Source organism: Oculina patagonica, chromosome 4 (genome assembly GCF_052425735.1).
Source record: "Oculina patagonica isolate OP01 chromosome 4, crgOcupat, whole genome shotgun sequence".
NCBI classification, from domain to species: Eukaryota; Metazoa; Cnidaria; class Anthozoa; order Scleractinia; family Oculinidae; genus Oculina; species Oculina patagonica.
In genome coordinates, this window is record NC_135761.1 from 19407934 (window position 1) to 19434476 (window position 26543).

Sequence of the window (26543 nt, forward strand, 5' to 3'; positions counted from 1 at the left end):
TTTTCTTCCAGTTGTTTATTTTTCACCGAGTTAAAAATTTAAAACCAACATTGCAACCCAAAATTTAAACCAATAGCCCGATACACCATAATACGCTTATTTCCCTCTTGGCCGGGAAACGCTATTGCTTAATTTTCTGTAGATTTTACATCAAATCAACGAGCTCTCAGTGGTTAAGGCTGTCGTGAAGTTTAAGATAAGCTGGATATTCCTTCTCTGAAATGGTGTCTTCATCATGGCTGAAAAATAAAGAGAGAGAACAATAAAAAAATATTTATTCGTACAGCTTGTGATTAACATGTGCAAATTTAGTGACATGTCTTGTTACAACACAAGACTCAAAAGACCATTGAGTCTGAAAAATGGCACTAGTTTATACCAAAGGTAATTTATCACTATACACTGTATAGAGCGCTTCCACTCATGTGACCAGCAGCCGTATTGGTTCACTAAAACAAAAGACAATTTTTTTGCATAAAAATAAAGTTTCATTCCTGGAGGAGTGGCTTGGTACACCAATGTGGCCGTTTCTTTGGTTTAGAACAACGATATGGCTGCCGTGATGTCATATGAAAACGCTCTTTACTACATAACTCGCGCAGGGTGGTAACAATATGAGATGTGTTAAGGTCATGTTTGTTAAAGAAAAATGTAGCTATCTAAGCGACTGAACGGCGTCAGTCGCGCTGTCTCAGGCGGGGAGTGTGAGTGTGTGTAGGTGTGGACGGTGGGGAGTATGGAGGGGAGATTTACTAGTTACCTGTTATGTGTCCAGTCCCTGCAGCAGCGCAGGCCCTCCTCACAGCTTAGTTTGGTTGCCCCAGGGCAACTTATTGCCTTCGCGCAAGTTCCCCACGGGAAGCCGTGAAATTGACACTTCTCTCCTTCTTTCTTCCCCTCTCCTGAAGGTTCTGAAGGCTTATTTTTGTCCTTACCTTTTTTGCGTTTACCTGAATTTGTAGGGACAAACAAATCCTAATTAGGCAGAAAGAAAAAGGTAGTCTGCAGTCGAGCCTAGTGGCCCACCTGGAGGAGTTTATCCTAATTTCATTACAATGAAGTGACTTGGAGTTCTTTCCCTCCCCCTCCCGGTTGTTATATCATTCCTCGCGGGCTCCCCTCCTTATTTTCTCCGTTCCCTTTTTTTACCCCTGTGTGAAGAGGGATACAAAATATTTTATTTTATTTTTTTTCAAAAAATTTTTGGCCACGCCCCCCCCCCCCCCCGTGGGGGGGGGCCCACACCAAATATCATGCTACCGCACCTCCCACTAGGTCAAGTCAAGATATAAAAGCTCCCGTAAGCGTAGTCTAACTTGGCATAGAGATACAAAGTAGAGAGTAGCGACCATATGTAACTGTAATATGAATAGACTGAAATAAGACATCTCCAGGGTATCTTAGCAACAACGCTGACCAACTGCGGATTCGCATTAATGATGTTCGAAATAGTAAAAAATATCGATATTAACCAGAAGGATCTTCATCTCGTTCAGCGAACTCTTTTTATGGATCATAAAGGTTTTTTCTTTCCTAAGATTACCTTCAGCTCCGGTACACAGCAGGACCACCAAGGCAACGCAGATAAGTACTTTCAAAAAATGGCTCATAGTTAGCGAGTCTCTGTAAAGGAAAGAAAACTCTGTTATTGCACTGATCCATTTAACTTAAGTAAGAGAAAAAAATAGAAAAAAAAATAGAAAAAGGGCAAGTTTTATTGGATTCGTTCACAAATCAAAAACTCAGAAAGAATATAATCGTAAATCATGGTGTTGCGTTAGACATTTTCTCGGTGTTTCGGTTGGTGCGTTCACCAAATAAAGTAAAATAAATGGTTCAAAAGAAAATAAACAATACTCAAATAAATAAACCACTGCATAAATTGCTAGATAACACACAATAGTTTCCGAAACACCAAGATAAAACACAACTTGCAACGCAACAAACAAGGCATCAGAGCTGGCAAAAAAAAATTCAGGTTAACATCCCATTTTTTGCAACCTGCAATGCAACAAAATGTTGCAATGTGAGCTGCAAGAGAAAGTAGTCCAAATAAAAACTATCCCTACTTTTCGCAACGGTGCAACATGTGACATGTCATCGATCAATGGTATTGTGGAACGCAGTAGACCATTTCCGAGTTACCCTTTGCCTCTGTCTCAAAACGAGTCTACGTGCGAAACCATTCAAATGAAATTGAGTTTCATCTACAGGTCCATTTTCATGCAAATCAAACTCATTTTCATTTGAATGGTTTCGCACGTAGACTCGTTTTGAAACAGAGGGAAAGGTTAACTCGGAAATGGCCTATTTTGTTTAAGTCGGAGCTAGTCGTAGATGTTTTTTAACTTTGCAGAAAGTTGTATTTTAACATGCTGATCAATGTTCAATAAATTTAAAATGGGGGTCACCGACAGGTTATACTGTTGCTATGGTAACCAGTGACGTCAATAAAATAACCAAAACGTATTCACCAATCAGAAGGCATTTTTTTAAACCATTATTGTAGCATCAACTGGTAAATTTCTTTAGTACTGACCCGTCAAAGTATAAGAGCTTTAAAGTGCTGAAAACCGATAGCAGCCACCTAAATGAGTATCTTGTTTAAACAGTACGATCTCAGACCAGACAAAAATATCGGATCCAATTAGAAGAATCGTACCACTACTTGCTTTTCAAAATGAAAAATGCTTTAGGTTATAGACGCACGCAAAGTTTTTTTTCGTAGAAAATGCTTCACTGGGAGTTTTGTCTCAAATATTGCATACGGTTTTGGGCGATGCGCCATTACACTTGAAAGTGGTTAAAAAATGCGCTGGCCTGGCAAAAAATGTTTCTTTAAAAAGCGGGATTGAATCATTATTTGCTATAATTAGAATAACTTAAGCACGCTTCGATAATACGGACAGCGCTTATTTTAATTTTTAAGCAGTCTAGCTTAATTTTCAAAAAGACTCTTTAAATTTGTAAAACATACTTTGTACGCACGACATCCATTGCTGTGTTTTTAAAATTTGAACGAAACTACAATTACTAATACATCGGAACCCCATGTTACGGTCAGCCCGTTAATACAGCCACCACGTCATAATGGCTACATTATTTTCGTCTGAACAACGTACAAGCAAATTCAGTCATTTTCTTATTTGAAGAACCTCTTTAGTCTCTTAATACGGCTTCCCGGTTAATACCGCCAGATTTTCGTAACCCGTTCGTGTGGGGGGGATTTTTTTTTTTTTTTTTTTTTTAAATAACGTATAAACGGGGTTTCGTTGTACTATCTTAACAGTGCTATCGTCTTTTTCTGAGGATTTTAACCTTCTTCGTAGCCGGACTTCTTTGTAATTTCAGTTATATTTTGCTTGCAATTCTTTTGATACGTACATTTAAACACAATTCAAACACATTACTTTTCGAGGAAATTTTTAATTTTGAAATCGCCATTTTGGGGGAGTCGTTTTTCTCGCTAGAAACGTTGCCTTGGATTATTAGAGAAGTAGGTCGATCATTGTTGCTTACGAGAATTACTAGAAAAATACCAAACCTTTTTTCCATGGGCTGGTCGCTTATTGTAGAAAATGTTGGAGGGGCAACAAAGAATGAACAAAACTCTTTGGTACACGTGTACATGTACTTTCGACGGCTGGCTTAAGTATTAATACTAAACGCTGTTTAATTTTGATTTAAAACTTTGAGGTGTAGTAGACGGGTAAGACACATCACATCACTCCCCTTTCATGTAATATCCATGTAAACTAATTAACTAGCAACTGAAAGATGACCCGTTCTAGGTCGACTGTTGAAGAAGAAACGCACCTACTCGCTATTATAACATTATTTAAAATTTGCCTGACAAAATTGATGGAAATGAAACATTCGCAGTTTTGGGTACATAAGAATGGAGTAATTGACATCAGCAAAGTTGACAGTTATACAAATGCTTAAATGAAAACCAGCAAACACACAGTTACCTTTTTCACAAAAGGATTTTCCAGTCGGTCGATTCTTCTGTAGCGGCGATGAAGCGGACCGAACCTAAATGGCTTGATACTGAATAATTTTGAATTTTAAATTCTTAAACTGATAGGTATATTTCAAATAATATTTGTTCTCCGTGTGAAGTTCTGTCACAATAAAAAAAAACCCAGGAGGTATTGCCATGTTGGGACTATCATGGGACTGGGCAGGACGGGGAAAGGGAACGTTTTTGCCGTCATGATGGGGTGCTAACGTGGTATTTGAAAAATATTTTCATTTTATTGAGTAGCCAAGCTTTTATATAAATACCAAACTGTCTTTTCCTAAAAATAAAGGGTTGTATGACCTAAACAGGGTTAGAGTTTTAAGTCCTTAATGACACTACTCGGTCCTAACTGTAATTTTGAAAAAGGTTTCGTTAGCACCCAATATAGCCCAGCAACGGAACACAAGAGCTTATTGAATATCTTGTAACGGGAGTTGGTTGTCAAGGCATCTAGCAATTATGTAAACTTCTCAGTTACAATACTGAAATATATTAAGAAAACAGACTTTTTATTATAAATATAAGTTCGAATCTAAAATTAGTAACCCAAAGTTGATCCAATGTATAATTCCTTAGCAATGGAAGTTTTTAACCGATTGGTGTCTCGTTTATAAAATTTTATAGCGCCAGAGGTGAATTCTGTCAGTAATTTTTTCACGAAGAACAGAAGTTAGCCCACAAACGGAGACAACTTGTTTGTATGTTGACAGAGTAAAAACAACACGGACATTTTCCCCGTAAAAATTTTGACACTGAAGTTCTTGAACACCGCAGAAAAAACTATGCTTATTAGAAGCCTCGAGCTCCCCAATGCGCGCCAGGTATATTATCCATGCTTCCTTTTTTTTCGATACATACATCATACATACACCACTTTCCTTTACCCTCGGATTTGTAGAGTACCTTATACAGCTAATATCTCCGAACATTTCACAGTAAGCACAGAACAACGGGCAAAGACCAGACCACAACACCGGGAACTCCATGCCCTACTCTTTACGATAAGTGCGTGGGTTCTTTTACTCCCCCTGCTGACCATAACACTGAAGATACAGGAGAAGGGGCGTACGGTTTATCGTCCTTATCCGAGAACACTAGAATATCTAACCATTTGCAGTTGTTATTGTAAAGGCAGCATATTCTCCTCAGTTGGTTTATATATAATTAAGACCCTGAGTGTCGGTCCGGTCTGGGACACGAACCTGAGACCTCCCGCACGGTAGTCCGGTGCTCTACCAACTGAGCTAACCGGTCGATTGTCTAATCTACTGGAAATAATCATAGTCCTTCTTCTGTAAGAGTTAAATTCTCTGTTGTGTTCTGAGATAGTAATGAACCACTGGGGGTTAAACTACGGCAAATAAATCAAACTCAGCTGGCAAATGCACTGTAAATATTGTAGAATGTATATTAAATTGTTTTTCTTAGTTTGAATTTGCCTTTAATTTATTTCTCGTTTTAAGCAATGTAACAAAACAAACAGCTGTCTTGAGATGCAACATATTACTTGAAAATGGAATCACGAATTAAGAAGTAACTTTGCCCCGAGCAAGAATTTCATGCAAAGTTTCAAAAAATTAACGCGGCCCTGTTGTCACAATTGCAGCTTAAGTCCTTAAGAAGTCGAACCCAAATGAAATAACATATATACCAAGGACAGTAACTGACTATTTGAAGGGAAATTAACATAATACGTCAATATTTCGACCGACTTGCATAAAGCAAACGCGTTAGAGGTCGGCTTTTCAATCCAAAAGAAATTGGAATTTTGGCCGGCTTAGATTTAGACCCGCCGCCTTGGAAATTTGGCAGACATACAGACGGTTAAAACATGTGGTGCGGTGTTTTATCTACAAACCCTAGCTTGTCGATGGCGACTGTAAGCTGAGTATATTTTAAACTTCACCTACATGTTTTTAATTGTATTTTCTGCTAATTTGGCTCAGTGATCAAGACAATATCCCCTGGTTGATGAAGTTTTTTTGTCCATTTGCACTATTCTCTGACACTATGGCAATGAAAACGTTCTTAGAAGTCATTCTTTTGTTAAGGACGTCAAATTACTTCCCATTTTACTTAAAACTGTCAAAAACGGATCCTCTTTGGAAAATAATTAGTAGTGGGTCTGAATGGGATTTAGTGTTTAGTGTTATTTGCCCATAACTTTTAGTGTTTGACCATTTTTTAATGTTTACTGTTTTCAGAGGAAATACTGTTAAGTGTTTGGAGGGGTTTTCGTGAAAACCTCAGTCTTTTTAGCATTGTATATTCTTATTTGCTCTTCGAAAATCGGTAATAAAATCACTCATGAACTTTGAGCCTGTGCTGTGTGTTCTCCTCGGAAATCTTTGGTAGTCCTCTGCCACTTTCTGTAGTCTCCGGAAATCTTCGGTAGTCTTCGAAAATCTTCGGCAGTCTTTGGGAATCTTCGGTAGTATTCGAAAACCTCCCGAAATGATCAGGAATCGTCGGAGAGTGGCCGAAAACTTCTTGATATACTTAACAAAATAATATTGGCATTTTGGAGCCGTTTTTGTTTCTTTCTGGATAAAATTTACTGTTTCAGTGAATTTTTTTACTGTTATTGTTAAATAACTTAACTGTTTCATGTTACAGAGCCAAAGAGTAAAGTGTTTAGTATTATCTAAGTACCCCCATTCAGACCCTCTTAGTAGCTTACTAAGAACTAATGCCTAATGGTTAGCGCGCCGGACTCCGGATCGAGCGGTCCGGATTCAAGCCCTGGCCGGGTTATTGTGTTGTGTTCTTAGGCAAGACACATTACTCTTGTTTTTTTTTTTGTCTCGTCCCCAGTCGCTCTCGATCGTTGGGGAAAATGCTAGTTAATTATCCGCATGGGCTCAATCGGCCTTGGAAAAGCCTGTGGAGGAGCAGCTTTACTCTCAGGGGGAAATAGAATATTCCTGGCCACTTAATGCTTCAAAAACCGGAATAAGCTCCGGCAGTATGGGCCGCATGGCTTAAGGCTTCTCTTTTACTCCGAAGAACTATGAGAAGAAACCATAGCTGAACCTCCTACAAGTACAACCTAATGTTTAGCCCGAAGGCGGAGGCCAGGTATATGTGGGTCCTTAAACTGTTAGCATACCCACCCTAATAACGAGTCTGTGCCACAGAGAGGAGAAGTTTGGTTTTGGTAGAGGACTGAAACCTAGTGGTACGTTTACTGCTCCTAGTGAAAATGTCTGACCGTGACCCTTTTCGTGCTGAAAAGTTCTAGCATTGGGATGAGCAGTCATTGAACCACTTGTGACTTCAACATTTGCATGTCAAACGTATTTTGCCGAACAAGCAGCTGATGCAGATAGGATAGACCTTTCTTACCTGGATGCGCCAAACTAAAATATTGTACATTTTAACACTACACCTAATCTTCACTAAAACATGCCCCAGTGTCAAAAAGTGCTTTGCTAGCAAAGGTTAGGGAAAATTGGCATCGAACTACTAGAGAAAAGAAGGCAAGAGTTGAGAAAATTCAGCCGCAAAAGGGTTAATACAAAGCTACAAACTCGTGGAGACATGTGGCTGTAACTGACGGTAACGCAAGCAAAACATAATATGTAAACCACCATTTTTGTGTATCTTTAATAGTTTCGCTTGAAACTTAAAATGCAGGATGTGATACATTCTATCTGATGTGAAAAACATTAAGTGTTCACATGACAATCAGAATATGATTCATACGGGGGCGGGGAGTCGATTTTATTCTGATCCATTTTGGGGGGTCTCATTCGCAATGTGAGTATTTTGCCCAGAAATTCTCCCGCAAGGATGATAAATGAAACATCTAACTTTAATAATGTAATGAAATTAACGAAGCACAATGTACAATATCAAGGTCGACACTGAATCTTCAAGAAAAAAAAAGACATAAAGTCATATATCTTTTGCAAAGCAACAGTGCTGTGAGTATCGATTTAAATGCTTTACAAAGTTCCAGAGGTTTGAGTTGATTTCAGATGGCAATATTGTCCAGTCATTCATCAGTCAATGCTGTTACATGTCGCATTTTGAACGTTACGTGCGGACGGAAGGTATAAGGTGCGGTATCATCCCCTTTAAGGTATGCTATAAATGCGGGCTCTGTATACGGCAGGTCTTCAGTGTGATGTCCATAAATATTATTAAATTCTTCCACTTCGCGCTGAATGTACGCGCTAAGCTTCTGCACCGAGCGTACCAGGGCACTCACCACAACATCTAAGATGCAGAAGAACTGGAGGTGCTTGCAAATCTCTGCAAACTTGCTGCTAATTGGCAGGGTTTTCATCGCTAAAGCTTTTGCGTCTTTTGAAGCTGAATCTGGAGCATAATTCTCCCCACAGTAGTGACTCGTCTGGACACCAGCACAAAATCTTTCGTTAAAAGACACTCGATGAGAAACTTCAATGGAAATCGAGTTAACTTTCTCTGTTCTGACAACACTTTCTTTTCTTAACACAAGTTCCTCAACTGGTGGAGGCTTCATCCTCAAATTTGTTTTGTTTCCGTTCTTGTTTCGTTTCAGGCTCTTTGGTATGTTTCTTTGAACCTTCTTACACTTCTCCTCTTGAATTGATTTCTTGATCTCGAGACAGCCGGAGCGATTTTCAACATTTTCTGATGTTGTGTGTGAACAGTGCATACCAGATACTGTTTCCTCGCCTTTTATGTACGCTATAAATTCGGGATCCGTATGCTGCTCGGTATCTGCGCTTTTCTCGTGAATGTCATTGAACTCCTCCAATTCGTTTTGAAGGTAAGCGCAAATATTTTGCACCAAGAGCATCACCGTATTTGCCAAAATATATATACAGGAGTTAGAAATGATAAACAAATTGCGAAGGACAGACCTTTCGCATTTCATCTCTGGATCCATCAGAATCGAACTCTGAACGAATTTGTCCTCTTAGTTCGTTTATGACGATTTGTATTTCTTCTGTTTCGTCACTACCGAGAGTTGCGCGCGCACGCAACTTGGCGCGCGCTCTTACGCGTGCAAATCATCCAGCGCGCTTCACGATTTTCGTCCTAATCAGAAAACACGACGATTACTAAACAGTGCGAAGCTGGCCAGGACTGGTTCGAGAAGCCCTGATACAGCAGTCATTGATTGCTAACTTGCTACTCTTCACTCTTTTATAACGAATTTTAAAAGTAGGTAGATGAGGAGAATTTCATTATAGGAAAGTTTCCTGATTTATAACCTTATTTTCCCAAGGTGAAAACAGAATTGAGAACAAGCTGCAGTTTGGTACTGATAACCTATGGACTTAGACAAGTAGCAAATTACTAGCTACAAGTTGGCTTCATACTGTAGTAATAGAGAAAAGCTCGGGTTCGGTTGGGTTACTTTTGCCCTACATGAATGGTGCAAGTTAGATACAAATAAGTATCACAGAATGTCAGACAACTCGCCCCCAGAAAACTAGCCCCAGACAACTCACCCCCAATTTTGCCTACGAGTCGTTTTGCTAACGAACAGTTTGACAAAGTTGTCTCTCTTTGCACACGCTTTAAGAACGAGAAATATTCAGGTTTTCACTCTCTTTTATAGAAATACAAGTCGGGGACAAATAATATTGTCTTACTGGGATTGAGGGCGAGTTGTCTGGGCGAATTTTCTAGGGGGCGAGTCGTCCGGATACCGTATCACATATTATTTTTTTCTTAACGGAGGGCTGGCTTCTTATCAGGTTTGTTCTCTGAAGTTAACGGTGGATAGAGTGCCATATGTCATCGCAAGTTACCCCCGACTCCAAATCAGTGAAATACTCGCCACGCCCAATCCTAAAGCCAGCACATCTCATTTCATTTTCTGTAGCGAAGCTTTCATGTATTGGACAATAATAAACACTGGACTTGTTTTTATAACAATTTGCAACAAAAAGGGGTGACCATTCACTCTAGTTTCCAATAGGTAAGCTAACATTCTAGCCTGTACGCGATTTGCCGCCGACCACATTCACGCAAATCTGGATAGCGACGGTTGAATTATCGGGCCAACATTATTCACGATTGCTCCGACGAAGGGCTAACGGTCGAAGCATCAGCTATCCAGATACGCTGCCGCAGTTTATTTCCCTTTACCAACTTCCAGTTGATCAGTCAACTATTAGTACATTTAAATTAACAAAGACGTGACAACACTATTGTCGTATCCATAACAAACACATATTCACAATAACATCTATTATAGTCTAAGGACATCTGCTTTGTTACCGTCTTCTTTTATTTGTTTGGAGCTTATTGGATAATACACAGTAATTTATACATGTACAATATTTTTTCAAAGTAACTTTACTGTAGTAGCTAGGCTCATTCTGTAGGTTTTGAAATTCGTTTCAACTGAGTGCTAAGACTGATCCCTGTTTTGTATTGAACAATATGAAGAAAACCATTATTATACCAAACACTGATATTTCTGCATAAGTTATTGTGAAAATTTGGTGCATTAATTTTATAGTCGAGTTCATTGTGAAAGATTATCTTTTAAGTCATAACAGAAGCGTATATGCTTCTGGTCATAATTACACAAGAATAAAATTATTTCCTTATAATTTTTTAAATTTTTAAATAAGTGCACATGAATAATGGTGCATAAAATAAAACATTTCATGAATTACATGTATCATTTTACAAATGGTAGCTTTACTATTTTAAAAGCTGTACTGCAATAAGTGATTCGCCAATAAAACTTTTCACCTTACAAAATTTTTCCCATCTAGGAACATGTTGTAGGGTTAAGTCACTGCAACATTGCCCTGTGTCAACATATATTACATATACAGTTGTTGTATTATTATTATAGTACTCACTAGGGACATTGTACATGAAACACTATTTTCCACTTGCTTTGAGCAATTATTGTCTTAATTAAAAAGTAAATTATCATTATTTTTGATTTGACATTCAAATACTTAACAATTATTCACCGAAGTGGAGGTGAATAGTGGTGGATATTTACCAAGCCGCTTACATTCACCGACACTGAGGTGAAAAATTGTTAAGTATTGAAAGTACACAAGTTGAATAACAACCAGACCAAAACATCACTTTTAGTAAACAAAGCAACATGCAAAGGCAGTTTGTTTCTCTTAAGCTGCTAAGAGGTGAATAGTACTTTTCTAATCACCTCTGAGTTAACCAATCAGTGTGCACGAAAAGCACTATTCAATGTGTGGTATATACTAATACAGTGTATTTACTTAAGACAGGACTACACTAGCCTAAATTTTAGCCATCATTCAGGGATTTCAAAATGTTTTGAAGTAAGCGTCAGCAACTGGAAGAGTAGGCGGCTGTAACAAGCCAAGCTTGTTTCTCACAAACTGATTGCTATGATCAAAGCAACCGGTGACATAAAATCAAGTAGCCGGTGGAACTCCGGTGGGTGCCGGCTTGTTTTGAAAACCCTGATCATCTCTCTGGTCACTTACATGTACTTCCAAATTATAGAGGAAGCAACCAGAGGAGAAATTCAGGCTAGGAATCTTGATTAATATATTTTCCGTTCCTTACCCTGTATGAATTTTTTTATGGTAGAAATTGTTACTGAGTTCTTTCTACACATACATGTATGTATTCAAAAACGTTTTTTTTCACACCTGAAAGTTAAACAATCTGTCGACACAGCTGCATATTGATCATGTTTTACCATCTTGAACAAACAAAAACAACGAAAACAAAGAGAATAAATAGAAACATCAACTGCTGTAGGTCAGAAGTTCAATCTTGATAAAAAACCAAATTCTTTCAAACTAATTTTAAAACAAATATATGGAAATCAGTACAGAGACTTTAATATTTCACCCTGATCCTCTGCCAGTTTTGAAGCCATAAAAATGATGAAGAGTGTATGATGAACTGAAATCTTATTGCATTGCTGTAATTTGTGTTACTGAAAGTCTGTTTAATTATTTTTAACAGTTTCACAGTGATCTCTTCCATTTAGACACGCTCTGCATAAAATATAATACCGAAACTCTCATATGTAAACAAAAACAAAGGCGTAGCTGACTAGGGTACTTTAAGGTTACTGCAGACCTGTGCAGGTGTCCTTAGCCTAAAATTTTTAAGCCTGCTTTTTAAACTCAGGCACAACAAACTTCATATGAATACAAAGCTAATAAAATGTAAAATCTGATAAAAAGGCAGCGTGGCTTAGTGGTTAGGGTGCCGGACTTGTAATCCAGGGGCCCCAGGTTCAAATCCACCACCCTGCCACTAGTTGGATTTGTCTTCATTGATCCCGAATTCAACTCCTCCACGCTTTGTAAATAGCTAACTGGTTATCCTCCTGCCGATTGGGGTTTTTAAGAAATTTATGTTCAAATTTGAAATATTTGTTTATTTAAACTGTCCACAATTAGCACAGTGCTAAACACATTGACACTTAAATAAAGTGATTTTTTTCAATTTTATCTTACTGTGGAAAGAGGACAGTCTGGAAACCCAAAATGACTTGTGTTGCATCTTTATCAGTTATCGAATCCAGCCAAACAAACAAAATTTCATGTACTGCAAAACACCAATCACAAGGGGTGACTCCTGAAAGCTGTGTGAGGCTTTATCCATTATTCAAATTGGTTGCTTTGTTATTTCTCTGTCAAATTTCGGTATTAAAAATTTACCGATACGCTAACAGAAATTCAAAGACCAAATCATCCCTTGAAGGTCTACAGTAACCTTAACTACAATCAGCAGACAACTGAACAAGCATGACTGAAAAGTAATCAGATATACACATGTACATGTACATGTACATGTACATACTGTCATGTCCAACCCTATTAAAAACATTGGCGTGGTTCACGGCACTGAAATGAAAACCGCTCTATTACTAATTAGCTAAAATAATGGCCATTTCCTACTTCTTGGCAACTTGCTGCAGCTTCATCTCAAGTTCAGCAATTTTCATGTCCTTTTCTAAGAGCAAAGCTTGCTGTTTTTCTACCTTCTGCTGCAATGAGCCTCTCTCTTCCTGTAATTCAGCCACCAACTTGCCATAATACTTTTTACACATATCCAACATTGTCTTATAACTATCGGCATCCATGTCTTCGCTTGGTTCTCCTGATTTGTCATTCTGCTGTTCACAAATAAGTTCTTTCAAATTAAACCTCCTTTGCTCTTCGTTAAGTCGAATTTCTTCTAGATCGAATACCACCGTTTGTGTCATTGTTTCAATAGCTCCTTTCAGTACCTCGTTTTCCTCTCTCAGCTTGTCAAGTTTCGATTCAGATTCCTCACTGTTGCTAGAATTGACGCTAACTTTGTCCTCGTTAGAATCTGTTGTCAATCGATCGTTCTTTTTGACCTTGGCCTCAAGTTCGCCAGCGAGTTCCAAAGCTTTGTCACGCTCGTCCTCTAAAGCCCTGATTTGTTCCAGTAAAGTCATTATAAGAGACTCGTTGCTTGAATTCGCCATTTCTTGTGCTCGTCTGCTCGTCAAGCCACACAAACAGGAAGGCAACGCCTCGAAATTGAACCAATTTAAATTACACAACTCTTGAACTTTATCTCTCTGGAAAAACAACACATTGACTCGATCACGTTTCAAGAATAACTTCTCAAGTTTTGTAGTTTCCGATCATTTTTTCTCGGTATATCTCCTAAATGCCCCAAAAGTTAAAAATAGTTCACGTTAGTTTTAGTTTCCACAAAACTTTCAAGCAACGAAACCGAAAACACGAGAAAATTCACAAGAAGCGCCCTGCGGCGGCCATATTGAAAATAAAACTCGAAATGCATTATGGGTTATCTTTGGTCAGCGGTGTTTCGCAGGAGTACACAACAACGAAGCAAAAGAGCGTGAAGATGGAAAATATCATTTTAATTTATGATGCAAAATAATACGGCAAAAGTGGAGAGGATCTAAGCTTATTGCACCAGGAAGAATGTTTGATAATTTTAGAGATCGTTTGCAGACGGTACAGCATGATTTAAGCCAAGGGTAAGGGTTCATGAAGATTTCTAAAAAGCCTTCGTCGAATGACTTTATACGTTCAGACTTTGTAATTAAGCTTAAGTTAGTACACTGTACAGTATTTTTCCAAGTAGTGATCGTTATCCCGTTTTCTTTCCTTTCAGCTGGAAATCAATCGCTGATAAGGCCAAGGCTGTTAACAAGAAAATAGTTCGGTTAGTATATATTGATTTGGTGAATACGAACGAATGGTCGTTGATCGATTTATAGGGAGGTTGGCAAGCTGAATTGGTGTTTAACTTAAATATGTTAACAACCCTTACCAAAGTCATTTTCTTTGATTGTAACAGGAAGACCACATTTATCACAGATGAAATCATCGAAAGGTTAGTACATCGATGCAAATTTTGTCAAAACGGCAAGCGCCCCTTAGAAAAACAACACACAACTCCCTTTATATGCCCAGTCCCCCAGGATGCACAACAAGGTCTCAAAAGCCAAAACATTTAAAGGGGCTTAACTGGAATTTTTCAGAGGGGTGGGAGGATTCAAACCGAAAAACCTTCCTTGGGAGGGGTATGGATACTCCTGGAACAACACATGAAAAATCTCCTCAGGTGTAACTTCTTCAAGTACCGGTACTTTAAGACCCAGAACAATTAATCAACACAGTTTCACAGATTAACCATTTTCTTTAATATGGTTATAATTTTTGAAATTCATTCCATCAAAGTCAAAATCAATCACAAAAGTGTACAAAGCATTAATAGTCTTTAATGGGCCTTTTTTAGACAAAATTTCCATCTTTTGCTAATTTGCTAGGATTTTTATTAATTACTCCATTTTTATAAGGCCTTTAAGTGTTTACAGTAAATGATTAACATTTGGCAATTGTCTTAATAGTGGTGACCAGTGCTTTAGTTGTGATCTTGAGGCCGGCTCAGAAATTCTAAGCAAGTAAGTGTCGTACACCTGTACATCATTATCAAGGTAAAATTTGCCATAAATAATAATTATAATATAAATACAATATTGTTACAGACAAAAATAAAATATATAAATAATTATACTTAAGATATTAAAACTTATATTTATGTAAAAGAACAGAAGATAATTTTAGCTTTTATACAGATTGCTTGATTATATTGTCACAGAATTTACATTTTACTGATTGAATGTGAATAAATTTCACTAAATGAAACACAAACCAGCCAAAAGAAAAGATAGAACAATGTTTCTCAAGTAAAAAGAAGTCCATATTCCAGCAATTCATTATTCTTAACTCCAACAAAATTATTGTAATACTATTATAATGCAGATATCAAAAAGAGTGGGCAGAGCTTCATGAAGCATCCAGAGAATGTGCAGGAAAAGCCCAGGTTTGTAAGAGTGTATTTCACACAAAAAAAAATGATGCTTTGACTACCAGGTTTCTTCAGACTACTAGGTTTCTTGCATCGAGAGATACAAAGTCATTAAAAAAATAAATACACGATTTACTGAACTCGGCCTAATTTTTTACTTCCGGTAATTATAAGCTGGCAATAATATTTACATTCCAACTAGGGACAGGAGGGAGACAGGATGGTGGGAGCTTAGGAGAAATGGGGCAGGAGATGAAAGAAAAGAGGGGGAGGATTCCCAAGGTGATGGGATTCAGGAGAAAGTAGAAAAACTTTGCAACAAGAAATTTTGTTATATTTTGCAAAAGAAATGGGACAAAGAGGAGGAAAACACTACGGAAAGGGGTGAGAAGCAGGAGAAAAAGATACGGGATGCAGAAGTAAGAGGTAGAGAAGCCCGAGGTTAGGACCCCCTGTCCCCTCCCACATTATCAGGGATTATACATATAATGCAACTGTAAAAAGTGTCCTTCACTGCACCTTCAACCAAATATACAGTGTGTTAGTATAGTATCAATTATGGTTATTTAAATAATATACTGAAGCATGTTTTTACATGTTTTTGTTGTTGTTGTTGTTGTTCTAGAGGGCGGACCAGATTATTTCTGAGTTTTCCAAGAAATGTTCTGAACTCCATACCACCATGAGCCTGTTTCACAGTGAACTGGCTCTATTACCAGAAGTCATAAAGAACATTGAAACAGCCAAGGCAGATATAGGTACTTTGCAAAGAAAAGACATGATAGTAAATAAAATAGTTGTAAAATAATTTTTCTTATACATGAGACAGATCAACTGGCCTTTGGTTGAAAAAGTAATAATTAAAAACTCAGCATTCAACATCCCATTGTACAAGCATTTACAAAGACTGCAAACAAATAAAAATAATTAATTGTCTTAAATATACTATGTGTGATGCCTGCTTGATTAGTGATTTCAAGTGACTCTGCTAAAAATAAGGTCTAGATTTTATCCTTTCAGTAGTTTGTGAACTGTTTGTTTTTATTTCTTTAATTAGATGCCTTTGGAGGTCAAATAGAAGTTTTAGACAACTTGTTTTTGGACTTAGAAGAAGTTTGTGAACAACTGGATTTGGAAAGAAGGAAAGCTGCTCAAGGCCTTAAGCTTAACATGCTTAGACATAATAGAGAGTAAGTAGATTAAAGGGTGTCACAAATTTATGTTACAATGTTTTCAATTTGAAATGATTAACTACTGCAGTATCAGTAACGAGAAAACAGTCAGACCCACAGTATCACAGTACAAGACTAACCTTACAGGGCTCAAGACTAACAGTAACCAACTAGCCAAAGAATATAAAGTAAAACGTTTGTTTTGACTACCAGGTTTAACATTCCCACTAGCCAAAAAATTCAAAACAGTCAATAGTTGTTGTTAAAAACAACACAATGTATAATTCTGACAAGTGAAAACTTTCTTTTGGCAAGTTAAATTTGACATGTCACTGGCCAATCCTCCTGGAAGCTGTGCATCTTTTCATGCATTTTCTATCATTTTGTTTAGGAGAATCTTTGCATATATGGGATAATCAGTTATAATAAATTAATTGATGCATCTTAATTTGATTTTTCAGGGATGACTTAGAAGTCCTTAAAGGTATGAAAATACAATTTATTTATTAAGTATTGTACGTTTGGGGGGAGGGTGCAGGGGGTGACCCTCCCCCCTGAGATGACCTGCAGCTTTTAAAATACAATTGGCGTTCTGCAAATTAAAGAAGTCAGTTACGCCATTCCTTAGTGGGATATGCCCTTTGCTAGTAACTATTAAGTACATGCTTCATTCAGCACCTGCATTATTCAACTCCAAACAGTTAATCTAACTCTAAAACTCCATTTATGTAATAAAAATACAGTTCAATTAACCCTTATTAAGTGGCCACCCATTGAGCGGCCACCCCCTATTAAGTGGCCAGTTATCAAAGTCCCGAACATACAGACCGCATAACACTGTAAATAAAACCCTTATTAAGTGGCCACCCCTTTTTCCGACCTCAAGAGCCCTCATGGGCCCGATTCATGAGAATACAAGTAAGTAGTAAGTGGCCACCTCAGTCTATTAAGCGGCTGCAGCCACCTTCTAGCTGCCCCAACGAGGATTCATCTATAACAATATTAATTGTTCTTACCTCTATTTAGCGGCCACCAAGAATTTAGTACACACGGTTTGGCCTAATGACAAGACAGTTCGAAATTTGAACTGAGGACAGATTTAAAACATTAAAACATACGCTTATATTTATTTTGATGTTATTCTGTTCAAGTTCATAAAATTGTGTGATTATAATTTCTAACTTCAGAGGAGCTTCAATTAACAAAAGAAAGGAATGAAGTTAAACTACAGCAGCTGGAGAGACAGGCTTCCATAGAGAAACAACAAGTGTATGAAGATGCATTTCTTGAACAAATGAACTACTACATACAGCATGGCAAAACAGAAGGTAATATTTAATAAAATTAAACTTCTATCAGCAGTTTATTACATAAAATGTCATGGGTTTTGAACCTGCTTCAAAGCAAATTAATAAGCCATGGTCACTTATTATAAGTACTAGACGGTAGTGTTTCATCCACTTAAATATTAGAACCACATTGTCATAGACAATTACAGTGGCAAACAAAACATGCAGTACAACATGAAAGCCTATACAGATCTAGGGTTAGCTAAAAATAACTGCAACTGCCCGAGTCTTACAAATGTGCGAGGCAGCGAGGCATGTGTGGCATGCGAGGCAAGGTAGTGAGGCGTGTGAGGCAGAAATCCCTATACTCCAAATAAAAAGGCTAACCGCAAGCTACCTAAGCTAACAGTAGACTAACTGGAGTGTTATTTTAATTAAGGTTAAGCAGAGTGCCATTTAGGCTAACCAAAGTGCTATTTAGGCTTAATAAAGCGGAATGGATCGTGCATGCCTCGCTGTCTCACATTTTGTGACAACCCCACCTGTCCAGTGTGTCTGTAATAACTACATGTACACGTACTAAATATACAAGCCCTGCATGTAATATTGAAATATGTCACACTTCAGAACCAATCAGCATGCTGCATGGACGCAGCAGTGGATCATTGGACGATATCATGCTACAGGATGACACAGACCTGAATAAGGAATTGGATGATTTTTTTGGCTCTGAAGCTGAGGTTAGTCAACAGCTGTTATCTATATAATGGACAGCTTGCAGGGCTCAAAATAATTTTTGGATACTGACCGGTCATGTTGACCGGCCAAATCTATTTTTGCTCGGTCATGTCTCGTTTTTGACCGGTCAAAATATTGAGTATTTTCTTTGAAGCAATAGCCTATTCTGCCAAAAATTTCGCCTCTGAGCTAAAACACTTGTTGTTAAAGAGTATCAATAAGGCTTAAATGTTTTGATCGCTAAACGTGTCATTTTATTATGTTCGCTTTTTGAATTTCCATTTCTTCTGCGTTCTACTCTACATAAAACAAAATGCTCAGTAGCCGTAATGTTATGTTACTCTGCAAGTTTTACATTATTTAACGACTTACGAGTGGAGGCGATCTCGGTTGTAAGCACTTTACTGGTCTTTACTACCGAACACTAAAATAATAGTATTAATAGCAGACGTCGATTGATGCCATGTTCATTGTTGTCTGTTTAGCGTATTTACAGACGTGGATGTTTCCTGTTTTTATTTAAGCAAACCACTAACAAATCCGCGTGACCGTCTTATCTGTATTCTACAAATTTGTGACTGCAAGAGCTTGCTGCTATGATATGAAATGATTTTACTGTAAAATTTCAAGAAAAACTGCAAATACATTTTTTTTGTGTTATTTATTTGAAAGCCGTGTAGGTGACCGGTCAAAATGACCGCCCAACCAAAATTTTGTCCGGACAAATCGTCATTTTGGCCGGACATTGTCCTTTGACCGGCCGTTATTTTGAGCCCTGGCTTGTGTACAACCGTCCCGCTCCACTCAAAAAAGTCGCGGAGGGAACGTCCCATCTGTAATTTTTCTTAGTGGATTTTGATGGCTGTACACAGGCTATATGATGGAATAAAACAATAAAAAAAAAAAAAAACGAACAAACAAACATGCACCTACAGGTAATAAGCTCAGATTTGAACAGAATTGATTTCCATTGCTTATCTCAAATCTATCAAGTTCCAGCCTGCTGACCTTCTCCAGAAGACTTCGCTCGGAAAAACATTGCCGTCAATAGGTGACAGATGAATGCGGAAGTAGAGAGCATGTACCAAAGGACAGTTGGGGGGGGGGGGGGTAGGGGGAGGAGGACATACCATGTTTAGCCTTGGAGCTAAACACTATGACACTTAATTAAATAAAGTTCATTCATTCATATACGAGTGTTCATGCTACTCGCATCTTGCAGCCTTGCCACCTGCATATCAGGCTTGTTGCTATTTTTGTATTCATCCCCACAGATTTTGAGAGCAAAAGAGAGACTGCTTGCAGTCTTCATAATAGATATAACTTTACTCCCACGGGGGGTACTCAGGATTCCAAGTGACCAGGACAGATGATAGAATGGGGGGAAAAATAAAAAAAAAAAATAAAAATACCCAGGGCTTTGAACAACCCCCCCCCCCCCCCCCCAAAAAAAAAAAAAAAAAAAAAAATTCCTGGACCAAAAATCAAATCATTGGGGCAACCTCACATTAAATGTAAGGGTAGAGTTATGTAGCAATTATCATTGTTGCAACTCTGCTACAGAAACTGGAGTTATAGGTAAGTGCTGGCCTGTTCAGCCACAAACATCTGAAAAGGTTTGCTTCTTACCCTTTAGTTCTGCTATAAGTAAGTATTTATTTTAATTTATTTCAGCCCAGTGAGGCACTTCCAGCAGTGGACAAAGAACAAAGTAATGTTGGCCTGTCTTCTGAGGATGAAGAAGTATTGAACCAGAAGTTACCCAGTCAAGCCGCATCAATGGCACGAGATGTAACAGAGACAAAAGCAACAGATACAGTTAAGGTCATTGCCCCGAAATAAAACTGAACATAGATTTTTAACCAAACTTTGCCTACTGGTTTATTACTTCAAGGGAACTTAAATTTTGAAATAAAAAAGGGGGGTCACCAGATTCGTTTAGGAGCAGGACGACCATGTATATTCCATATAATTCCTTTATAATTCCTCTGCGAGTACTGGCAAAGTACACTTTTTTAGCGATAATTTATTTTTCAAACACATGAATTGATCTGTTTTCATTTTACAGAAAGAATTTGATCGCTACACCCAAAATATGAGAAAAAATTGATAGGTCACCAGGCTCGTTTAGGAGAAAGTGACAATTTACTTCTCTCGCGGACTAAGCTGCATAGAAAAAAGCCGCCATTTTGTTGATGTGCTCGCGCGCGCGCGCTAATTACGCGTAAAATTCTGCGCAGTAAGGATGCGCAATGCAAAACAGGGCAATGACCTTAAGGTGCGTTTTCTGTGGCAATGATGGATTCATTTTAATCTGTAGTGTGAATGTTTGCAGATTTTCAATCTTTTAATATTGGAGCTGTTCTGCCTTTATGTAACCATCTGACAAAGTGTTTCACTTTCAGGAAAATGAGGACAGTGAACAGTCTTAAAACTGACCAGTGCACAGAACCTTGTGATGGTCCATTATGGAACTCAGTGATAAATATAGCAGGGGACATTTATGGCAAAATGGGGAAAAAGAAAGAGCTTTGAGGAGGACATGGCATTTGCAATATCAGTATTGATGCCAGAATCCCTGTGATTGAACTGGTTGAATAATAGAAAATAATGTGTACAATGTATGACTGACAGGAACTATTCCTTTCTATCAAGTACATGTACATATTATTGTAGTATTTAAATATAATAAAAATGGATCTGCTCTCACTAATTATTATTGTGAAGAGGTTTTATATTCTTGTGCAACTCCAAGCCTGTTATCAGATGATGATAAGTACATAAATAATCAATGAAGAGACTAAATGTGTTAAAGGATTGTAATTTATTTAAGAATAATAAGTTAATAAAAACAACATTCCAATGAATTCAAAGTAACATTTTCAATGTTATGCTGCTGGGTCATGAGTTATTCATTGTAAATTAATTTTCTCTGACAGAGTATCATAAACTTGCAATGAATTTTTTTTATTTGTGACTTACTTGGAGGTCATAGTTATTAACTGGTGCATAACATCCTAGGTATGTGTAATGTGTACAAAGGGTTGTCATACGAAGCTATACAGGCCAATACCCTATGCACACATTGTGTGACTGTATTGAGCATTACATTGTACATAATCTCATACATTAACAAAAATTGTTAGTGTTTACACAAACAAGCCAAAGGTCAAGAAATGATTAAAAGAATCACAAGGAAAACACTAAACAAGTAAGTTCAGAGTCAAAATACTAGCAAAGAATAATATTACCCTTAGACTACAGCTCCAACTTAGTTAGAAATTGGACACTATCTTGGGCCTGAGATCTTTATTTATGTCAAGTGTGTAGAAGAAACAGCAACATTACACCATTTGTGACCAATAGCAGTCTCAAGCTGGCATAATCTTGTAGAAAACACTACCACACACGCTGAGGTGAGGGTCCTAAAAGGGGAGGAGGGGGGTATAAATCCCATTTCCCAGCCCAAATCCCATTTCCTAGCCTATTGTTTTTCAAATTTTCCAAAATCCCAGTTCCATTGTTTTTTGTTTACAATTCCCAGTCCCAGTGACCCAAATCCCATTTTCCTAGTAAAAATTTGCCCAAATCCCAGTTCTCATTTTTACCCTTGAGGCCCCTTCTGATGTGTGTGGTGCTGGATAGATCATTAGGATGCAGAAAAGTATTAAACCCATTTATCCCACAAATATTTTTGTACTATTCCCACCAACCCCACAGGGACTGCAGAGTGGGAGAGGCTGCCGGGTAGGGCACAGCCCTAACACGTTTTCGCTTGGGTTGATTTTTTAGGGCTCCAAATGTGTGATAATTGATGAAACAGTGACCCCTAATGCTTGTTTGTCTTGGCTCTACCACTTTAAAATGGTCTCTGCTGTCCCTGCCCCACACCTCTGTGGGCCTGTGTACAGTCAAAAGTGCCCAGAAAATGTCCCTGGTTTATAATTTTTTGGGAAACCATTCTGACAAATCAACTTTACTATAAATTATTGACCATTATTTCACATATAAAATATTTTTTGAAAGACAGAGTTACCTCTTAAGTAAACAAATCCTCTCATAAATAATCTATTTAAATTTTATACTGTAGCAAATTAAAGTTCTTGACAAAAAACCTTAGAAATGTTACAGATAAATATACAAATACAATAGCTCTATATATAGTGACAAATGCTTATATTTCTCCTTCGCTAACTATCTTCCACCTTCCTCTGAAGTCTTTTGTGAGCCATTTTTCATTGTGCTTCAGGCTTTGAGCCTCCTCAGAAAAGAAGTCTGACTCGCATAATGCCTGCGAGAATAATTTCAATGCATCAATAAGATGACAAGAAGCAATAACATCTTTGTATTGTCTTTTTGGCTTGTTTTGCTGCAGATTAGAAAACTTCCTCTCTATAACACCTGTAAAGTGGACATCGCTTTCAACTTTTTTGTTCGTCAGCAAATCCGCAGGACATATATCGTAGCACCGTAGTCGCCATATTGGACATTTGTTATCAGGCAAAACAGCAAATCTCCCAGTATCTTCAAACTCCGGGAAACGCGCCATTTGCTGCCATAGGTCCTTGTTGTCGGAGTACGTTTTCACGATAAATTCTCCTGGTTGCAGAGGCACTTCAGGGACATTGGCCGACAATACTGCAAAAATCCCGGAGTTAACATCTTGGCGATCTACAAGTTCAATGCCTACTCGAAGCTGCCATAAATATCGAAACTCGTACACGTCAACTCTTTTCTCTTCCTCGTCAACTGTCAAGCTATATGTTCCTAAAAGCTGTCGATCTTCTTGGCTGATCATTGCTCCTTCATTGCGCAAGAAGTGAAACAGCTTTTTTTAAACCGTTTCAAATTTGGCGGATGGGGATTTTCAGAAATGGTACACTTCCGGTGCATTATGGGAATGAAGACTAGTGTACTTCCCAGGCCACTTGCAGATCTTCGAGAGCTGTCGGAGTAAAATCGCGCTCGCTTTTGATTGGACAATAAGAATCGGAAACTCTTCGAGTCTTTTAACTAAGATTTACAAACAGCTGGCACTGACTGATTACTGAACAAAAAAAATCGATTATACAGATTATACAGTTCTCAAGTAAAACTACGAAAGTCACTAAGTAACTGGTAAGCCATTGAACTGATACGGCTCTGCAGCAGGGGATTAAACAATTTGAAGAAATAAATGACAATCTAAACATAGTCTTATGCAACCACGTCAGGACGCCTTTCCTTAAAGGTTGAAACCCACTGGATTACAGTAAGAGGTGTCAAATTGGACATGAGGTGTAAAAATTCGATCTGGCTCATCGCCAGATCGAATTTCGCTTTTTTTTTCTTTTCCCTGTTCTATGTTTAAATCTAAGCTCACTCCACATTGTTTTTTTTTTATTATTTTTCAAATCCTTGTGAATTAAATGCGCACGATACTCTCTACAGTTCGTACTTTATGGCCTCGTACAATTAGACTTTCAATAAAGTCCTTCGTCTTCGACAAGCAGAATAAATAGCAAGTGTGATAGCTAATTGTTTAAATCGCAAGATTGTAGAACAACATGTTCTTTATGGTCCGCAAAGTAACTGACTTTCATTTATAGAATGCATCGTCCTTCGATGCTGTCTTGAGTCGAAAGAGGTTGTCCTTATGTGAGCTATATAAACTTGGTGCATTCCGAGTTAAAAAAGGCCTTGATTAGGCAATGTCTTGTATTAAATCAAATCACGACGTTTGCTTTCTTTTAGCTCAATCCCTCAAATAAATCGTCATTCTAAAAACAAACTAAAATATTATCTTTCTTGGTGATATTCTGAATTATTTTCTCTGTGGAAATTAATACCCATACAGTGTTCTTTTCGTACAGCTTCTATTTTTTTAACTGGGTCATTAAATTATTTTTAATGTATTCAAAATTTACCAACGAAAGATGATTATTCCACTCAATAGATGATACATGCATAGAGATTAATCCGAAATCGTCGTCGATATTGTAACGAGGAAATTTTTTTTTTAGTTCTGTGGGCCCCAGTCTTACCAACCTTGTTCTGTATCGAATTTGGAGATAGTATATAGGTCTATACAGGCCTATATAGGCTAGTCAGATAACACGGACCGTGTTTTCTGATCACTTCCGCTACTTACTGTCAACAAAGCAAGTCATCAAACAAACACTCTTGATAGATTAAGAATAATTAACTTAATGACTGCCACGAGTGAAAACAATTGAGTTATGTTTGCTCAGTTATTAACGTGTGTACAAGAGAAACTTACAGCCTATTGCGAAACTCGAAATAAAAGAAAACGGCGACAAGGAAAAACAATCGAAACTTCATTTTGTTTTGAAACATAGACGGTTGGATTAAATGCAGCCATGTTTACGTATGTTTCAAAATTCTAGTTCATCGTTGCTCTCGCCGTTTTTCGCATAATTTTAACGGCGTCATAAAGGACAGAGTTTTAAATTAGTAGTGTTTTCTTTTTTTTTCTATTCACATTCGCGCAATTATGTTTTGTGTTGTGGGAAAAGTATTAAATCATTTGTGAACGGAAACTTATCCAACATCCTTGTATGAGAAAGGGTTTCATCGACAGGGACTGACTGACAAGCAAACAAATAATTGAATCGGATTCATAGTTGTATAACCAAGTGCTGCAGGAGAAGAAATAGTCGCTTATATGCAGTCGCTTTGATTTCTTCAGATGGAATTACACCAATATAGCTATTCCACAGGAAGCTACAATGAAAGAAAAAAACCACTACAGGTGTACAAGCAAATCAGCAATAGAAGACGCGGTTATCTCATTGGACGAATCCGTGACTATAGAAAACATTCTAGCGAATAGTATTGCTCGTTAGAATGGATAATTTAATATGCTGTTTCACAGACTTGTCCTGACGAGAAAGGTCATTAAACGAACAACAATATTAGAGTTAAAACATTCTTACTTTGGTTTTTGAAGTGAGCAGCGACAGGAATTATACTAAAGAATTTGGCAGTAGAAGCTTGCAGTTGCAATTGTGTCTTATTTTATCATGTTTGAGTTCGTTTCTCGCTATGATGCAGTTCAAGTTTTACCGTATGGGTTTTTGTTTACGCTCCTTCAGCCCCGAGGCGCTGAGGTAAGTGATCAACATGTCAGTATTTAATTTTAGAGATGTCAACCGAGTTTCAAATGTGTTTCAATTGCTGAAATATGTTTTACGAACGGAGAATTGAAAATGCCAGATAATAAAGGCAAATTAAATTTTGCGGGCCTTTATGGATGCATGAACTGTTATGCAGAATTCCCAAAATCATCTTATTTTCTTTATAAAAGAAAAGTAAGGTTCTTTATGTTTTCAACAATTTATATTCATATTTTATTCCAATTGAGTGCTTTCTGAATTTTGCATAATTATTACGCGGAGCCAGATTTGTTGATGACTTTTCATGACGCTTATCTGTTAAAGAAAAACGTGATCCCGACGTAGATTTACCAAACTTAGTACAGCAGCAAAAATGACTTCTGATGAACTAAATGAGACCATAATTAATCCAAAGTAACTTCAGGGCCTGCTCAATTTTTTAGCAATAATGTTTGATGCGAAGAAATCGAATCCACTATTGAAAAGCAACCTTAAACTCGAGACTCTGGGATATCAAACAAGTCGGTCATCAAACAATTTTTCAGACATAAACAATCGAATGATGCAACAAGTGGTTAACGACGTAGCATAACACGTAAAATCATTATTCATGTCAGAGTAGAATATCGCTGGATAGTCGAGATAAAAAACAGAACGACTAGAAGATTTAGCTTGAGGCTAACCTGTTCTTTGCTTCCAAAACTAATTCGTTGCAAAAATATTCTTATAAAAAACAAGCGGCTGCCCTGTTTTGGAATTTACGCGTTTTTATATAATAGCGCTAGCCTCAACCTCGAAGTGCGCAGTTGAGGCTTCCCTGAACTGAAGTTGTATTTCCAAGTCAATAAATGCATATATCGCTTGCTCAGATCGATATGCTGAGATATCATTTGATCAGTGGAATCACTCAGGC

The 26543-nt window shown here is 37.7% G+C and overlaps 4 protein-coding genes and 1 long non-coding RNA gene across 5 annotated transcripts in view; 1 reads left to right on the forward strand and 4 right to left on the reverse strand.

Annotated features, from left to right (window-relative positions):
• LOC144651958 (uncharacterized) lies at window positions 1-3645 on the reverse strand. The gene is made up of 4 exons (XM_078512036.1): window positions 3545-3645; window positions 1544-1623; window positions 761-950; window positions 1-239 (listed from the first exon to the last, which is right to left on the reverse strand). Exons 1-4 carry the CDS (start codon window positions 3628-3630, stop codon window positions 167-169), a joined length of 429 nt encoding a protein of 142 aa, XP_078368162.1. The 5' UTR covers window positions 3631-3645; the 3' UTR covers window positions 1-166.
• Window positions 3646-10238: 6593 nt separating this feature from the next.
• Window positions 10239-13762, reverse strand: LOC144651937 (uncharacterized). The gene has a single exon (XM_078512012.1). It carries the CDS (start codon window positions 13452-13454, stop codon window positions 12894-12896), a length of 561 nt encoding a protein of 186 aa, XP_078368138.1. The 5' UTR covers window positions 13455-13762; the 3' UTR covers window positions 10239-12893.
• LOC144652032 (uncharacterized) overlaps window positions 10239-26543 on the reverse strand; it is a 132114-nt gene continuing 115809 nt past the window's right edge. Inside the window, exon 2 of the long non-coding RNA XR_013570440.1 lies at window positions 10239-12307. This is a non-coding gene — a long non-coding RNA (uncharacterized LOC144652032). The remainder of the gene's footprint in view (window positions 12308-26543) is intronic.
• On the forward strand, window positions 13818-21287 carry LOC144651796 (dysbindin-like). Its single transcript, XM_078511792.1, has 12 exons — window positions 13818-13979; window positions 14117-14167; window positions 14303-14338; window positions 14856-14909; window positions 15271-15331; window positions 15942-16074; window positions 16374-16506; window positions 16950-16972; window positions 17676-17816; window positions 18405-18517; window positions 20190-20339; window positions 20921-21287. The coding sequence occupies exons 1-12, from the start codon at window positions 13924-13926 to the stop codon at window positions 20945-20947; spliced, it is 978 nt and encodes a 325-aa protein (XP_078367918.1). The 5' UTR covers window positions 13818-13923; the 3' UTR covers window positions 20948-21287.
• Window positions 22502-23400, reverse strand: LOC144651928 (uncharacterized). Its single transcript, XM_078512001.1, has one exon. It carries the CDS (start codon window positions 23311-23313, stop codon window positions 22690-22692), a length of 624 nt encoding a protein of 207 aa, XP_078368127.1. The 5' UTR covers window positions 23314-23400; the 3' UTR covers window positions 22502-22689.

Bases quoted from the DNA above. Each gene is read 5' to 3' on its own strand.
- LOC144651796 (XM_078511792.1), top strand. From the start codon at position 13,924: ATGTTTGATAATTTTAGAGATCGTTTGCAGACGGTACAGCATGATTTA. The intron at 13,980-14,116 runs GTAAGGGTTCAT...CTTTCCTTTCAG, and splicing joins CAGCATGATTTAAGCCAAGG to CTGGAAATCAATCGCTGATA. The intron at 18,518-20,189 runs GTTAGTCAACAG...AATTTATTTCAG, and splicing joins TTTTTGGCTCTGAAGCTGAG to CCCAGTGAGGCACTTCCAGC.
- LOC144651937 (XM_078512012.1), bottom strand. From the start codon at position 13,454: ATGGCGAATTCAAGCAACGAGTCTCTTATAATGACTTTACTGGAACAA.
- LOC144651958 (XM_078512036.1), bottom strand. From the start codon at position 3,630: ATGTACACGTGTACCAAAGAGTTTTGTTCATTCTTTGTTGCCCCTCCA. The intron at 1,624-3,544 runs GTTTGGTATTTT...TTTCCTTTACAG, and splicing joins GACCAGCCCATGGAAAAAAG to AGACTCGCTAACTATGAGCC. The intron at 240-760 runs GTAACTAGTAAA...TTTATTTTTCAG, and splicing joins AGGGACTGGACACATAACAG to CCATGATGAAGACACCATTT.
- LOC144651928 (XM_078512001.1), bottom strand. From the start codon at position 23,313: ATGATCAGCCAAGAAGATCGACAGCTTTTAGGAACATATAGCTTGACA.